At 40.3% G+C, this 17087-nt stretch overlaps 1 protein-coding gene across 8 annotated transcripts in view; it reads left to right on the plus strand.

Moving 5' to 3' along the window:
• PTPRZ1 (protein tyrosine phosphatase receptor type Z1) overlaps positions 1–15295 on the plus strand; it is a 143722-nt gene extending 128427 nt beyond the window's left edge. For 4 of the 8 annotated variants that reach the window (XM_063323263.1, XM_063323264.1, XM_063323266.1 and 1 more), the window contains 12 exons: positions 987–1121; positions 2210–2373; positions 3088–3171; positions 4722–4857; positions 5847–5993; positions 8140–8233; positions 8537–8610; positions 9631–9759; positions 11253–11399; positions 11690–11832; positions 12459–12594; positions 14260–15295. In XM_063323263.1, coding sequence (XP_063179333.1) covers positions 987–1121; positions 2210–2373; positions 3088–3171; positions 4722–4857; positions 5847–5993; positions 8140–8233; positions 8537–8610; positions 9631–9759; positions 11253–11399; positions 11690–11832; positions 12459–12594; positions 14260–14400 — 1530 coding nt within the window. In that variant the 3' untranslated portion in view covers positions 14401–15295. The remainder of the gene's footprint in view (positions 1–986; positions 1122–2209; positions 2374–3087; positions 3172–4721; positions 4858–5846; positions 5994–8139; positions 8234–8536; positions 8611–9630; positions 9760–11252; positions 11400–11689; positions 11833–12458; positions 12595–14259) is intronic. The other 4 variants (XM_063323265.1, XM_063323267.1, XM_063323269.1 and 1 more) reach the window with 1 other exon arrangement.
• The last annotated feature ends 1792 nt before the right edge of the window (positions 15296–17087 follow it).

Below are 17087 nucleotides of genomic sequence, written 5' to 3' on the forward strand. Positions count from 1 at the left end.
AGGACTTCTTGTATATATTTAGGAGTGGCCAGACTGTGCCACATTCTGCTAGCAATCTGCTCTCCACCATTTTCTTTCTCAGGGGTGCCCTAGACCCTGGAAAGAAGAAGGCCATAGTTCAGGCTGCTCCCTGTTAACATCCCATGGAACCCACAGTTCCATTGTTACTACATGACTAGGTGCACATTTGTCCAGTGAGACAAAATGAGGTCAAAACCCATCACAGGATGTGTGTGTTTCTGGTTATGTGGTGGGAGTATGCGTGTACCCTTGGGTCACATGAAGAGACATTGCATCACACTTGCCACATACTGGCAGCAATGCCTAAAATGCATGTAAGGCTCATCATATGACCTGTTAAGCATCTATCAGATGATACAGACACAGCAAATGCAAGTGAGGGCTACGCTGGGTGTGCCACTTCATTTGGAATACCATGCTATAAACATGTACTCCTCTCATGCTCCTGGAGAAGGCTATATGGCTACCCAATCATATGTCTGGACATCACAGCTCTCTACCGTATATTCTGGCCGCGCACAAGCTCACTCTTACCCTCACTGATCAGATACAAGTATACTCTGGCCATGCTATGAACTAACCAAAAGCCACATACAACTCTACTGACTTGGACGTATTCCTGTTTTGCCTGTAGATTATCTGTTATTTTCTTTAGATTTTAGAGTGCCTATAGAATGGCAAGTTCCACAATATTAGAGCTCTTTAACTCTGATAGTATGATTTAAGCCTCTTCGTTGGAGTATTCCAAATAAAGAGCATCTTTTCACAGCCATCTCTCTTTACAACATAAAATAGCCATTATTAGTTCTCTTATGCAGAAGATCATGGCTATTATAAACTGGGGATATTGAGAGTCCCTGTATGTTTTTGTGGTTGACTGTTCTTAAATTTGAACATTTCAGCTTGCTAGTTTGACATTTGTTTTCTTTCTCTTTTTCTCTCTTTTTCATCCACTGTTCTAACAGAGAAAATGTGACCAGTACTGGCCTGCTGAAGGTAGTGAAGAATATGGGAACTTCTTGGTTACTCAGAAGAGTGTTCATGTACTTGCCTATTACACTGTGAGGAATTTTACTCTCAGAAACACCAAGATCAAAAAGGTTTGTGGCCTCCTCCTGAAAGCGTAGTTTGGGCAAAAGGGAGTGTTAAAAGTTGTTCCGAGTATTTTTTTAAGGCAGTTGGCAGCTCTCTTCTGTTGTATAGGCAAAGCTGAATCCTATAAGTCTCAGCCAGCCAAGGTGCTTATCAACTTCAGAATTAATTTGACCAGATCAACAAATTTAAGAAGATACTGGCCTGTAGTGTTGTACTGGTGTGAAGTAGGACCATCAGGGAAAAGGCTGTGATAGCACTGGAGAGCTGATTTGGACTTTGCCTGCCTGGTGAGCAGGAGGATACATTTTCAGAACTACAGCAGCTAGTCAAAAACATAGTATGCATTAAATCATCCACCTCATGGTGGAAGAAGCTATCAGTTCTTCTTTTTAAGGACTAAATTTTTACACACACATCCCCGCAAAACGGGTGAATCCACACCTTATTTTGTTCTAATCAGAACCACCGTGCTCTCAGCTCAGCAGTGTGACATTGGCTACTTTGAGGCGCATTCTGAAAGCTTAATTTATTTCAGCCACCTAGATGTTAGACATCTAGTCTCTCAGCCTCCCTGTACTGAAGTACAGCGCTTACTGTCAAGTAATTTATTCTGCCTATTTTAGGAGCCAGTCTTCAAATGAGATGACCGGCTGTCTGAAGGTATCCCTGCCTCTGAGTTGCCATTGAGGGAGGGAGCTTAGAAAAGCAGCCTACACAAGGCCACTTCCCTTGTAGGTCACTAAAGCTGGGTGAGGTGAATCATTGCCTTTCCGTCCACCCAGCAGAGGTGCAGACAGGCAGAAATAGCTGGTGACTCTTAAGAGCAGCTGGAATTTGTTATCCCTCCAGTGCTCTTCGCCTTTCTCCGCGCCTTTCTAAAGGACATTTTTCCATTCAGTGGGCAAACTGACAGGACAGAAGCACTGGCTCTTCTTCTTCGCTTTGAAAGCTGGAATATTTATAGCTAGATGGCTTGTTGTTAACCAAATAGGGTCAACGCTAATTCAAGAACTATCAGGTAGGGAAATAAAATTATGAAGAGTTGCCTTTCAGATGTGGGCTGCTTACACTTAGGTGTTTTTTTCTGTTGCAGGGTTCCCAGAAAGGGAGGTCTAGTGGACGTATAGTAACTCAGTATCATTATACCCAGTGGCCTGACATGGGTGTTCCAGAGTACACGCTGCCCGTTCTCACCTTCGTGCGGAAGGCATCGCATGCCAAGCGCCACGCTGTCGGGCCTGTTGTGGTTCATTGCAGGTGTGGTTTTTACTGTCATAAGGTTCACTCTGCTTTTGTTTTGCAGAAAAAAGAATTTTTCAGTGGTGGGTTAAGCAAAACTTTCACTTTCACAATTAACAATTCCTGATGGAATAAAAGATTAATTTCTTAGCTGATATTTCTGTCCTTGGTAAGACCAACTAATTAACTGTCTGTGCCACTTCTATAAATCTTCATAATGGCTGTAAACAATATGATGCTGCTCTGCACTATGTTCTTTTTTTTGCAAAAATGCTTTTCTTTTTACTTTTTTGCACATTTCTATACTACTCCCTTGATTGCTATGAGCTTACCGGAGACATATATAGCAGTAATTGTTTCATTTCCGCAAATAAATCATTAGGATGTTTTTGGCTCATACTTTCTTTGGTGCAGGGATACTCTGTAATCCTAAGAGGAGCTCTGTCCACAAAAGAAGACTCACTCTATTCCTGGCTGAACTACAACTCTGCTGTTTTTAACATTACTCTGCGCTCTAGCAGTCATTTGCAATGGAGGAGCATTCTGGGGAACGGTTTGAGGTCTGCATGTGCCGCAGTGTGCAGGCAGGTGTTCTGTCAGTGCTCACTAAAACTGGGCAGCTCAGGGAAAATTGGTTAAAAAGGGCTTGTAGGGCCTGGAATGACTTCACAATGCCCGTGAAGGACCGGGTTATTGTAAAATATATAAGCAGGTTCTGGTTTTCCACTGTAGTACCTCACCTTTGATGGAACATTTGGAAAGAGAACCTCCTCATGAATTCTGTCCTTCTGGAGCTGACTCTGAGGAAGCCAACAGGTAAAGTCGTCTCACAAATGCTGCAAATGAAGATATTTTATTTCTGGGATGATCTAATCTGACTGAAATCTGTTTTTAGCTTGGAAAATGAAAATTCCACATTTTGCTTGTTCTGCTGCTATCTACATCCTGCCTGTCCTTGGGAAGTTCAAAATAGAGTTTCCCCAAAATGCCAAGTCTGAGATCTATGCCAGCAAGCTGAGAGATCAGCAATACATTATAAGTCAATTAAATTGAGTTTTTAAAAAGTGAACAGCGGTAAGTTGTGTGGCTTCAGTCAGACCTCTCCATTGGGTCATAGGTATAACTCACCTCTGTCTGTAGACAGTTGTATTCAGCTTTTAGTACTCCTGTCCCCATGCACTATGGAATTTCAAAGGAGTCATCTCATGTTAGAAATGTAACTTTTATTTATCTTTGCAGGCTATATGGAGGACACATATGAGGAACGTCATGAACCTTTTTTTAGCTATTTTTATGTTTTGGTACTTTTCATGTTTTGTCTTTCGTAACAAGTACCGATGGTGTCTGGTAATCTTTATACTTTTTTTTTGTTCAATAGTGTGTTGATAATCCAGACCTTTCAGTTTTATATCACATTTATTTAGCCAGTTTGTTACAGCAATCTGAGCTCACAGTACCCATGCTTTGTGCCACCTCTGTAGAAGAAATGAGGTGACTGAATTAACACTTATGTGCTTGGATCTGCCTGTAAGGGACCGTGCAGCCCCAGCACAGTGTTGCTGTCAAGTTACATGTACCAATACACATAATGTTTCCTCATTAGAAGGGAATTACAACTGACTAATTCCCATATATGATTAGATAACCAAAAATGACGTCTTGCCCTTGTACTCCCTACCCAGATATTTTATGAAAGAACAAGTTGGGTGTTAATCTTACAATACAGCTGTTTTCATGCTAAATGAGTCAGAATTCTTAACAGGAGTGAGTTGATTAACCCTTTCTTCTGCATCTCCCCATTTTAAGAAGGGTTTCAACCATTGCTTGCCCTCTTTGCTGTATCTGGAGAGCAGTAAGCTTTTTCTTTTACAGATGTACCTTCAGCAGCTCTGCCACTTCCTGGCATTTTCCTCATCCGGTCTCTTTGAAATCTGTATCTATAATGGGTGGCATAATGCAACTTTCCCTTTAAAGTGATGTGTGTTTCAACATAGAAGAACTTGAGCACATGAACTGTGCCCATATGCCAGCTTCTCTAGGCATACTAGACGAAGTATCCTAAGGAATATCAGAAGCCTGAGAATTGCAGACCTGCAGGAAACACCTTAGTTCTATTTCAATTGATACTTTAAAAATCATTTGAGAAAATGATCTTTAGAACTATTCTTGTGCAAAGAAAAAGATGAGTTGAAAAGATTTTTCTTCATTACCAGCCTTGAAGCTTTAGCAAAGTATATCATATACTAAAACAATTTGTAGAGGAAAATCTTCCTTACACACCAGTTTGTTGAAAAAGCTGTGTGTAAGAAACAGTTATTTCAATTATTGTTTTACTTCAGGCTCAAGACTATTTTTTTGTTTTGTAGTGCTGGTGTTGGAAGGACAGGCACATACATAGTGTTAGACAGCATGCTGCAGCAAATTCAGCATGAAGGGACAGTCAACGTATTTGGATTCTTAAAACACATACGTACCCAAAGGAACTACTTGGTGCAGACTGAGGTAAGACTAAAATTTATATAGTGAGTGGCTATTACAGACTATTCTGTTTGCAGGAGGAGAGGTGATACAGTCCTGCTTTTAGCACCGCCAGACAGACTGGCAACCAGTCACCAGACTGGATTTTGCTTCCCTTGTTTTTATAGAGACATCCCTCTAGGCTCAATTAGAGCAATGGACTGGAAATTACCTGTCTGTGGGCTGTTGTCTCTTTATTGGGGAGAGCTCAAAAGAGAGAAAGTCTGTATAAATCATGCTTCCCAGAGCAGCACTTTCTTGGCAGGGCATACTTTTTTGCCATAGATTTTTTTTAAGGAAACACCATTGTCAGTTGTTCAGATCTTCTGCCTGATCAAACGGTTGATATCAGGTAATAAAAGGTAGGGAAAAAAGCTGTTTCAGACAGATGATTATCTATAGCTGCTTTAAACTGAAGATTAGCTATAGAAGAGTGAAAGACCAGAAGAAAACAATAAAGACAACAGCAGGGCATTTGAAAGTCTATTTCAGGTTTCAAGAACAGTTGGTTAGATGTCCCAGTGCCTTTCAATAGAAAAAAAGTAATCAACAACAGCATGGGCACTTGTTCCAAAGGATATGAGAGAGAAAATAGAGGATAGCAGTAGGAACTGGGAGTGATCACTTTATTGCAAGAAAGGCAGGGAGAGTCGCATAACAAGCTGACTTGAAAATTTGACTCAAGGCTATGCTTGGATTTTTAACTCTGTTCTGTGAACACGAGATACCACAGGTGGTGGGGATTTGGTATTATATCATTTATGCACTGCATGTGTAGTTCAATGGTGCTTGTAAATGTGTACCGTCACTGCGGAGGGACGGCCTTCGCTGTCGAGGATGACTTTTGAGAAAACTCCCCTACAGCGGCATGCTGTGAAGAAATACTGATCACATCAGAAGTGGCAGCTTAGCCAGAGGTGTCCAGGGGAATCTGAAAATAATTAGAGCTTGGATGTTTGGTTTTATTTTCCTAGGAACAGTACATCTTCATTCACGATGCATTGGTCGAAGCAATACTCAGTAAAGAAACAGAAGTGCTTGAGACTCACATTCATGCCTATGTGAATGCTCTCTTGATACCTGGACCAACGGGAAAGACCAGACTGGAGAAACAATTCAAGGTGAGCTTTTCGAGATAGTAACACAAAAAGCTTGCAAACTTGAATGACTTAAAAGTAGGTATCTCAGCACAACTTTAATTAGTTTTCTCTATCTAAAATTTAACTGCTGAGCCTAAATTCAGAGCAATTTAACAAATGCATGCAGTCAGTTGGGACAAAAGAATTATTTGCATACTCTTAAACAAGGAATTTAAAAAAAAATAATACAAAAGCATAAGAAACAGGCCAGTAAGTAGATTCTGGAAAATCTAACGACATGCCTTTGCACAAAGATCCCAAACGTAAAACAACATGCTGGAAAGATGTCGCTCTGGCAAAAACGTCATGAGCTATATTGGTCAGTCAGCATATTCCCCTCAGTGTACAGCACTGACTAGAAGACAGACTTCACCTCAGCAGGCAATAAGTGAACGCTTTGGTGCTTGTGGATGTAGAGATCAGTGTGTACATGCACGGGACTTTCAGTCACCCAGAGAAAGAGCAGGCCCAGCCAGGTAACAGCCCAGAGTCTATAAGAGAAACAGCTCATTGACTCGTGGGGAGAATAGGAAGTCCAGCTCGCTCACTGGGTCACTTATAGAGGAAACACAGCAAATCCTACCTTTTCAAATGAATTTGAATTCAGAGAAGAAGATCGCATTTAAATGTTTTCCAGATTATGTGGCAAAACAGACTTTGCTTTCCCTAGTTCAATAGGAAATGAATGATTAGAACCTTTCTCTCTAAGGATTTTAATTCTAAGGAGGACTGCATGGGATAGTGTGTATTCTTTCTACAATTAGCTATTGGATCATAAGTAAAAAAAGCAAATAAGTCTGTAGATAATGTCAGTATATAATGACGCTATGAAAATATTAATATATCTATTTTCTGAAGTATGTTAGTTACATAAGCAAAGTAATTAGTATTTCTTCAAGATAATGAACAATATAGAACAACAGAATAGGAACAACATACCAAAGGATTTCACAGTTTGCTGCTGTCCTGGCTTGAATAATCTGACAGCGTTGCACTGTTGTTTCCTAGGGAAAAGTAGGGACTCTTATCTCAGCTGTGATGTGCTTGGAGAAATAAACATCCCACCTTTCCTACACAGATAAAAGAATAAAACAGATGAAAGAATAAAACAGAGTGTGTAAATATATATAAACACAGAGTGTGCATTGCAAATTGCAGGAGCCATATAGAGCTTCAGTTTCAAGAGCTTAAATATTATCAGAAAGGGACATGTCTCATTCAATCTCATTTTCTTTTGCAAGCTAAAATTACTAGAATAATAACAAACATGTGGAGTCTTGTTTTACTGAGGAACTATTTTAGATGAACAAAAATTGTGGTCTAATTCAATTTGATGGAACTTCCCTGGTTTGATATCTGTTTTTCCAAAGCAGGAAGCCTCTTAAAGCAACACATGCCCAGCCCAAAACATCACAGAAAAGTCTTTTGAATTCTTTTGAACATTCTGATTAATCTGGTTGATTTTACTAGCAATCAAAAAAAAAAAAAACCAAAACAACCCTAAAAACTAGGAAAAACCTGTTTTCCAAACTTATTTCCTGCCTAAGCAGTATATATACAGCATTGTGGTGTATATGCACATATACTCATTCCTTCTTATGCTCTTGTCTATTTGAATTGTATTCACTGAAACAGGTAAATCAATGAGACCCAGATCAGTCCTATTTTCCTCTCACAGGTTTGGACAGAAAATCAGGAAGCTCCTAACTGGGGTATCTAGAGATGCCTCACATCAGGAGCTATACTGTCTGTACAACAATGCAGATTTTTTCTGCACAGGCATTTACTGGTTTCCAAAACTATTTAAAGTTACACAAACAGCTGTGCAGGCAAAATGGAAGTGACACCAGGATGGCAACAAGCACTGGGGGGCTGGACGTGGGAAGAACAAAAAGTGGCATTTCCTTCAAAGACATGCTGATCAGTCTAAGGCTCAAGAATCATTTGAACTGGTAAAACAGTGAAGAAAAAAGATTCTGATGACTTGCTAAGTAGTTTAGCCATATAAGTAGATACCTAAATTTGAGACAGCTAGCCTGCAATACATGCACCCTTCTATTTAATGCAGCTAATGAAGGAATTACTTTTGTACAGTGACCTGATTTTTTTTTTACCTTTGTTGTTTCAGTTACTGAGCCAGTCTAACACACAGCAGTGTGATTATTCAACTGCACTCAAACAGTGTAACAGAGAAAAGAACCGAACTTCATCCATCATTCCTGGTAAGCTGGTTCAAATCAGCTCCTCTGGGTGGCAAAAACTTTCTGAACTGTGTGTCAAACCTTCAGTCTTTCCTGAGCGAGAACTGAAGACATCTGCATTGGTGTGGAGCAATGTTCTGTAAAGTAATTTCAGTGAAGAAATTATTTAAGTACGACACATAGGAAAACAAAATAGATGGCTGGATAACACTTTATCCCAATTGGTGGAACTTAGTGTTATCATTACTATGAGAGCTGTGAGATAACTGCTATAATATATGAGTCATTTCAACAATGTACTAGTGCATTACTTTTTTCTTACAGTGGAAAGATCTAGAGTGGGTATCTCATCACTGTCTGGTGAAGGGACAGACTACATCAATGCTTCCTATATTATGGTAAGTCAGTTAACAGCGTTGGTGAAAAACTATGTCCCATTGTGTAGCTGCTTTCAGAGCTGCCATGTGTCCGAGGTAAGGTGGCCCAGTCCTGATTCTGAAAGCTCCTTTCTTCCATTTTTCACTCTGCCTGAAAGAGTTACTTCCCCCAGGAAGTGTTATTACTAGTTTTAGGTTAGGTTAAGTGCATTGCATTTTAGCAATCTGTAGAACCAGAAATCTCTTCATAGCTTTAAAAACTGGTGAAGGTAAATGCCACCCGTGGAAGGATCTTTTGAGATGAACTAAAAGTATTAATTAACAAGTTATTTTTTAATGCCTGTACTGTAGTTTGCCTTCCTACCTGCTCATCTTACAGAGCTTTTGCAACTGGCATAGCCCAAGGCGCCATAGTTCATCAGCTTTTCATTATCTTTTTGTTCCCTGGGTTTTCTTCAACTCTTTTCCCCTTCATTAGCCGAGAGGGAGGTCTAAATGCTTCCTGGACATTCAGGAAGGAGATGGGAAAGCCCCTACAGTGCTGTTTATAACGTGATCCTTCATCAAGTGCATTAGTGCAAAAGAGCTATCTTTTGTGGTAAGAAGTTCATCTGTGACATTTGTACAAATTAAGAGACCACTTGGAATTTCTGCAGATCTTTCAAGTATTCTTTTATTTGTTTCAGGGTTGCCAGCTCTTCTAGAAGTCTGTTTAATGTAGAACAATTAGCATTTGTGTCTGAGTCAATGTATTTTCATTCCTAGTTGGCTGTTCAAGTCTCCACTGATTTCTTTTGTCTTTTTTTTTCGTCAAATTTTTTAAAGATTGAAAAGCTATTTCAGTGTAGTTGATTTTATTCTTTTCCTCTAGAAAATACTGTAATGAAAGTTTTATATTCTTCTAATATTCTTTTTGCAGGAAGCCAAAGGAGGCGCAAGTCTGCAATTTATTTTCAAGGCTTCTGGCTCTGTCCACTGGAAGCTTCCTTTAAATGTTAATAGTTGGGCATCAGTTCTGAGTCTGTTGATTTTGTTTTGCAGGGTTATTATCAAAGTAATGAATTCATTATTACCCAGCATCCCTTACTACACACTATCAAAGATTTCTGGAGAATGATATGGGACCATAATGCCCAGCTAATAGTCATGCTTCCTGATAGCCAGAATATGGTAGGTTTCATGGGCGATTGTTATGGGTTTACATATGAATTTCATTAGTATTACCATTTTGAAATATACAGGATATGAGACAATATCTTGGATTTTGAAAAAAAAAACAATTAAAAATCAGTAATACTGTACTGAGTGTAAAATCCCTGAATTCTCTAATGGAAATATGGAGATCCTTGTCTGAGCAGATCACAACTGGCATGAGAAAGTGTTGAATCATTCCTGTATAATTTATTAAAAAAGCCAAACAGCAGAAGTAACCTTTATGCAAGGTTAGTTTTTGCTCCAGGACTTTTACTTTAGTTGTAATGTGGCTTCTTCAGCCCTTATTAGGTAAGGGGAGAAATATGAAGTTTTTTCTTGTGCTCGTCTCCTAACGTTACAAATGATTAGCAAGGATTTATCTGACTCTAAACAGCAAAGGAAGATCAAGTGTTCATCCTGCATGTGTAATTTAATAACAAATGAATATGTTTTTCACTTAGTAGAAATGCAGGAATATCTGAGAGCTTTTAGGTTGGTACTTAGAGAAATCTTGAGGTGTGAGAGGGCATCCTGTTTGGTAATGAGTTTGGAGGAAAGCCATGCAAATGCTTTGGAGAGTCTTGCATGATTGGAAAAACATCTACAACCAAGACAATGGTGGGGTTTTTTCCTCTCATAAAGAGTTTTATGAATGTTACACTTCCTATAAAACAGATGGATTTTTAAGTTAGCCCTTGTAATAAGGGAGGTTGTTTTGCCAGGAGGTGCTGGTTCATTATGATCCCAGTAAGAAAGGCACTCAGACTTTGTAAAGTATCATTTAAAATGCTATTTATTAGACCTAACATGATAAAGGAGAGCGTAGCATAGGTAATCTTACATCCCTTCGGATACTGGGAACCCCAAGTTGTGCAGCATTGAACGTATCGCTGATCAAGGTACAACACGCTATACAGCTCCCATCCATGGAAGGGTTACCCCCATTTTGGCTATTCAAGCTATTAAAGGATTTTGTTAAAAGAAAACAACCCTGTTCATCATTTCTGCTGTCAAACAGAAAGGATGTTCTTATGAGAACTTCTTGCTGCACTTGTAGATAACGCCAAGGCCACTCAGGTGGCGTAATCATCGGTACAGAGTGGGAGCTGCCTGCGGGCTCCTCTGTTACAATCCCCCAGCTAGGTTTCTCACGTTGCCGTGGGCTATGGGCAGCACAGCACAGCCTGAAGGCCAGGCTGGACCTGTTTCACAGCACAGAACGTGTTGGCTGTTACGTGGGTCACTGTCTGCACAAGGTACAGTGATCTCCTGGTCAGGATACCTACAGAGATGTCTGAAAACCACCACTAGTGGTGTTTATAATCCCACTCAAATTTTCATTTGTCAATTTAAATCTAACTGGCTGCATTCATTACATACGTGACACATTATTTATTATGCTGGACTAAGTTTTATTTTAAGAGCTCAACATTACTTACTTTTATGGCTCCTTTTTTTTTTTCCTGGAGGCTGAAGATGAATTTGTATACTGGCCAAACAAAGATGAGCCTATAAACTGTGAGAGTTTCAAAGTTACTATGATTGCTGAAGAACACAAATGTCTGTCTAACGAGGAGAAGCTCATAATCCAAGACTTTATTTTAGAAGCTACACAGGTAACACTGTCATAAACGTGTAACTCAGGATTTGATTTGTTAAAGGTAATGCCTACATTTTGTTACATTTTCTTTGGTAAATGAGTGGTAAAATTCCGTGTCCTTGAAGCACCCAGGGAGGGAGTAACCTCTATAGGTAATGCAGTGGCACAGGGAATAGCGTAGTCCAACCTCCACAGCAGTGGGATTCTGTATCTGGAGGCTGGAACCAGACTGGAACAGGGTGAAGGATGAGAATAAAGACAGTCATTTTTTTACCAAATTGATTTATGCTTTTTTCACCCTTTTAGGATGACTATGTACTTGAAGTGAGGCATTTTCAGTGTCCAAAATGGCCAAATCCTGATAGTCCTATTAGTAAAACTTTTGAACTGATCAGCATCATCAAAGAGGAAACTTCCAACCGTGATGGACCCATGATTGTACATGACGAGTAAGAACTGCAGCTTTCAGTTTGTTTTGGTGTTTTTCTGTAGAACCATCCTTTCACCTCATTTAGAGTGAAAGCTGCTGAAACAAGGCACAAACTCTGCACCTAACAATAGTGCTTCTGTTTCAGCTACAGCAACAACAGAAACATTTTTATTTTATCACACTTCAGTGTTCTCTTTTCAGTTCTATCGTTTTGATACTGCAGATGATTGTCGAGTAGGGCACTGGAGAAGAAATCAATCAGGGATTCATTGTCTATTATTGAAAGAAGTAAGACTATTTAGATGAGGCACCTTACCCTACTCCAGCTGTTTAATAATGGCCAAAAATACTGAAACACTGAAATACTGAAGGACCTGAGGCCTTCAGGATTTGCTTAGAAGAGGATTGTCAACACAGCTCTAAAACTGGCTTTTAAAGACTCTCCAGAAATTGTAGCCAGGTGCTGTGAAGGTTGTGTTAAGGCACTGCTGGGCAGGCCTATTTCGGAAAGCATAAAGATCACATGACGGAAATTTATCTTATCATTTCACTCTGGATTTTCTATTTTCTCCAGCTGTAGAAACTTGATCCAGCTTGTAGACTTTCTTTTTGTGTTTTGGTGTTTGTTTTTTTTACTTTACAAAGGCACGGAGGGGTAACAGCAGGCACTTTCTGTGCATTAACAACACTAATGCATCAACTGGAAAATGAGAACTCAGTGGATGTTTACCAGGTAGCGAAGATGATAAATTTGATGAGGCCTGGAGTCTTTACAGATATTGTAAGTAATAAGCAAAATGTGTGCATATTTTTTTTCCTATGTGTGGTATTATTAGTGTGCTTAGATCTCAGGGCAACATTATTGAACCATTAGCATCTTAGTTTCTGCGTGAGTTAATCAAAAGTGTTTTCCAGAGGTGCTGTACTGGACCTGCTGCTTATTCCAAAACAAAGTATTTCCCATGAAAACATGTTATGTGGTTATCAAGTGGCCATATTCAAAATGCGCAGAGCTGCCGCCATCATCATAAAACCTGCACTATGTCGTGTAAATGAAGGTTTTAATTCAGCAGGAATAAATTTGTGCTCCAAGTAGACCCTGAAGTAGTTACCCTAGTTTTCCATTTCAGGATGGACTTTGATCTTCCGCAACCTGTTCAATTGTCACTTGACACCATTGTCACTGTCGCTTAAAGAAAGAAAAAACATCAAAAGTATAACAAATAAGAATTACTTAATAAGTCAGCGTCATAGAAATGAAAATTCATCACAGAAATTAAAAACTACAAACCCTGCCCCTTTGGCCACGCCACTACAAATCTGGCTGCTGTAGAGCTACAACGGATGTAATATGGAGAACATTTTGAGTGAACCAGTTGAGTTAGCATTATCACATTTTTGCCAGCAAAACCAGGACATGACACGGGATTGGCAGATGACTGTGTCTGCCCCTTGCCCTGCTCAGCTAGCCCAGAGTGAGGTGCCTGGCAGACAGTGGAGTGAAAATGGGAGCTCTTCCCACCCCAGCAGCACCATAAGGACCTTCATTCCTCTTGCCTCAGGAGCCTCCAGCAAACACCTGGGCCTTTTATCTCAGATTTCCAGTTTTCCATCCTCCTACTGCAAATTTTCAGTTTCGTTACTTTCTACCCCGTACCTCTTAGTCCAACCTAATAGTCCAAACCCCACTCTATTTATTCAGTCTTACTGTTCTCCACTCCTTCCATCACAGAAATTCTTTATCCTCGTATATCCATCCTAGAACCCAAAATATTCCTCTGCCCTTTCAGAGCATCCACTGTTCCCTGGTGCGGCACAGGTGCCTGCTCTCCTCGCACAGAGCATCCAGCTGTTTCCTCCCTGCCAGCCCACACTGCGATCCAGCTGGCTGCTGGCACTCCCTGCGTCCCACCGCACCCAACTGAGACCCCCCGCTCCCTCTAGGCACTGAATCTTCCCACAAAGTCTTGGCTCTCCTCCTACACTTGGTCTTCAAAAACATAAACAGTAACTGCAAGTACCAAAAAGAAAAAAAAAAAATCAATCTACCTCGGTGGAATTCAGAGGGGAAAAATGAGAATATATTCAAGGAGGGAAAAAAAGCCAGCAGACCAACAGTAGCCCTCATCTTGACCCCATTCAGTCCATGGGAACTTTCCGTTTGACTTTAACAAGGACCATATTCGGCACATGGTATTTCTTTGGAAATACAGTTTTCTCCCCTACCTGTACTGTGTTCCTTAATGTTGTGCTTTACATTGTGTACAGAGGGAGCCATTAGTCAGAAAATTAATAAAGCTGCTAAGTAGCACAATAAATTGTGGAGCACAGTACATTAACAGACTGACACATCAGCTGTTAATTAATTTTGAGTAACAGTGCTACAAGATAATCGAGTGTTACTATTTCTGACAGCACACTGACTGTCTCCTCTTTTCTTCCCCAGGAACAGTACCAGTTTCTGTACAAAGCTATTCTCAGCCTTGTCAGCACGAGGCAAGAAGAAAACCCATCAGCATCTATGGACAGTAATGGCTCGGCTTTACCCGATGGAAACGCAGCTGAAAGTTTAGAATCTTTAGTTTAATTAACACGTCAAATTAAACACACACATACCTACATCACGCCGGTTACACCTAGAGTTTACCGTTATTGTTCTCAGTTTTATACTTTGGGGGGAGGGGAATCTGTCCAGTCACTATATATATATAAAAAAATCAGATCCCAACCGTTGCTCAAACAGTCATTTCTTTACATATGACTTTACTGCGGAACTTTTATCATTAACAATGTGTGCCTTTTCTTGAAAGATTTCTTGTAATACGTTGTTACGTCTGGACTAACTTGATTGACTTTTACAGTGTTTCTAAGAATTGAATTGTGGTATGTTTTTTCAGTATTAGGTTTTGATTTATCTGGCTTTACTTTTAACTTAAAATTATCATATTTATAGATGTTAGGGGTTTCTCAATTACAAACATGTCATGGGTTTAGTATTTGATTTATTTGCTGTATTTATAACAATTTACAATTGCTAGAAATGTAACTTTTAATATCGTAGAATGTAAATAAAATACCATTCTCCATAACAGTCAACATTTTAAGACTTCAGTTAGACATTTAGAATAGTAATCTGATACTTAACTGTAAATACTGCTACTTCTGTAGTGATCCATGGACCAAATTTATATTTATAATTGTAGATTTTTATATTTTACTACAGAGTCAGTTTTCTAGTTCTGTGTAATTGCCTTGTTAAAATGATGTAGTCCAGGATGTTTTTATTTTAACAAAGTCTTCTGATATATAATTGTGCATCTTAAGCAATTAACCTTCATATAGCTGCATGTGATTTTAACTTTTTGTGCGAAATAGAAAGCATTTGTTTTGAAATGAGAAGTTTTTATGAGAATAACACCTGTACTTGGCATTGTTAAATTGTTTTTACCTATGGCATTGCAAAAATAAATATAAATATTCCAGTCTGTGTTTAGTGGTCTTCCACATACAGTAAAGAGCCCACAGTGTCTTGTAGGGGAGCTTTTACTTCCAAGAGCAAGGGCTCGAGGCTGACCTGGAGGCGGCTGCTCTTCCCGTGGAATCTGCGAGTTCAGAAGACACTTTTGGAAAACTTTTTTGTTATTTAATCTCTGTTCCGCTTCCAGCCACACCTGTAGTGTCCACATTAGCTCTTTTTTTAAGCCTCTCCTTGCACGTCTCCCAGTCTGGTTGCCCACAGGCTAACAGGCTGTCCCAGGCCTCCAAATTGCCTTAATTGCCCACTGACATGCCACACTCTCCGTGCTGGCTTTGCTTCAGATCATTCATTCAGCTGCTGAGCTCTTTGCTGCCTCCTTTGGCAAAGCAAAAGCCAAACTCTGGGAAGCGATAAAGCAAATAATCTCTGCAAGAACAGAAAGAAAAAGTTTCAACTTGGCCACTCAACTATTTTCTGTAACCTTCTGAACTGGCAAGGAAAGATACTGATGGTACTGAAGGTTGTAGCACTGAGGAGGGTGGAGGAGCCTGGAGCAGAACAGATCTTTGTTTAAAACCAACACAGGCTGTGAGAGTGACTATTTTCTCACTTTGGCACATCCAGTTGAAATTTCGAGAGCAGAGATGGAGTTCTGGATCAGAATGCCATAGTAACTAACGGTCGGTAACTTCAATGAAAAATAAGGGTGGGAGAATCATAAAATCACCGTATGTTTTGGGTTGGAAGGGACCTTAAAGATCATCTAGTTCCCACCCCCCTGCCATGGGCAGGGACACCTCCCACTAGATCAGATTGCTCAGAGCCCCATCCAGCCTGGCCTTGAACACCTCCAGGGATGGGGCATCCACAGCTTCTCTGGGCAACCTGTTCCAGTGCCTCACCACCCTCACAGTAAAGAATTTCTTCCTAATATCTAATCTACATCTCCCCTCTTTCAGTTTCAAACCATTACCCTTTGTCCTATCGCTCCACTCCCTGATAAAGATCCCTCCCCATCCCTCCTGTAGGCCCCCTTTAGCTACTGGCAGGCTGCTATAAGGTGTCCCCGGAGCCTTCTCTTCTCCAGGCTGAACAACCCCAACTCTCACAGCCTGTTCTCATAGTGCTCCAGCCCTCTGAGCATCTTCATGGCCCTCCTCTGGACCCATTCAAACATGTCCATGTCCTTCCTGTGCTGAGGACTCCAAAGCTGGACACAGTACAGTCCAGACAAAGACAGACCTGATGTGAACTTGGAGATTTAGTTGACTGATGTCCCAACGCAAGGGTGTGTAGGGATCTCAGTGTGCCAACAGATAGATCTAGATCCCCTTCAGCAGTGCGGGGTTGGGGATAGGGGGAGCTGCAACAAAACCAAAACAAATTTAGGTTTGGAGTAATCTAAACAGTGTAAACTTTAAAAAAATCCTGGTACCATTGATAAATGAAATGAGCGTGAAGGTGCTAGACCAGGAGACAGAATGGCATAGAGTAGTAAAGTAAAGCAGACTTTTTCCTGCTCTTGTTGTCTTTTTTTTTTTAAAAAAGTCATATAGCCAAAATAATCAAAACAATCTAATGTATAGTTTGTCTAATAAAACTGTGTTAACATGTGAACGCACCTGAATTCTCTTTGATGCTTGACCACTTCTCTTTATAACCACAGCAGTGCGGCCCCAGAGGTTATGGAGTGGCTGAACCCATTGGGCTTGGAACCCCAGGCGTCCACCAGAGACAGATGTGGGACAATTTGCCTGTGTCAGCCCAAGTCCCCGTTGCAGGTCTGGCCAGGGACC

This window comes from Chroicocephalus ridibundus, chromosome 1 (assembly GCF_963924245.1).
Source record: "Chroicocephalus ridibundus chromosome 1, bChrRid1.1, whole genome shotgun sequence".
Classification (NCBI taxonomy): domain Eukaryota; kingdom Metazoa; phylum Chordata; class Aves; order Charadriiformes; family Laridae; genus Chroicocephalus; species Chroicocephalus ridibundus.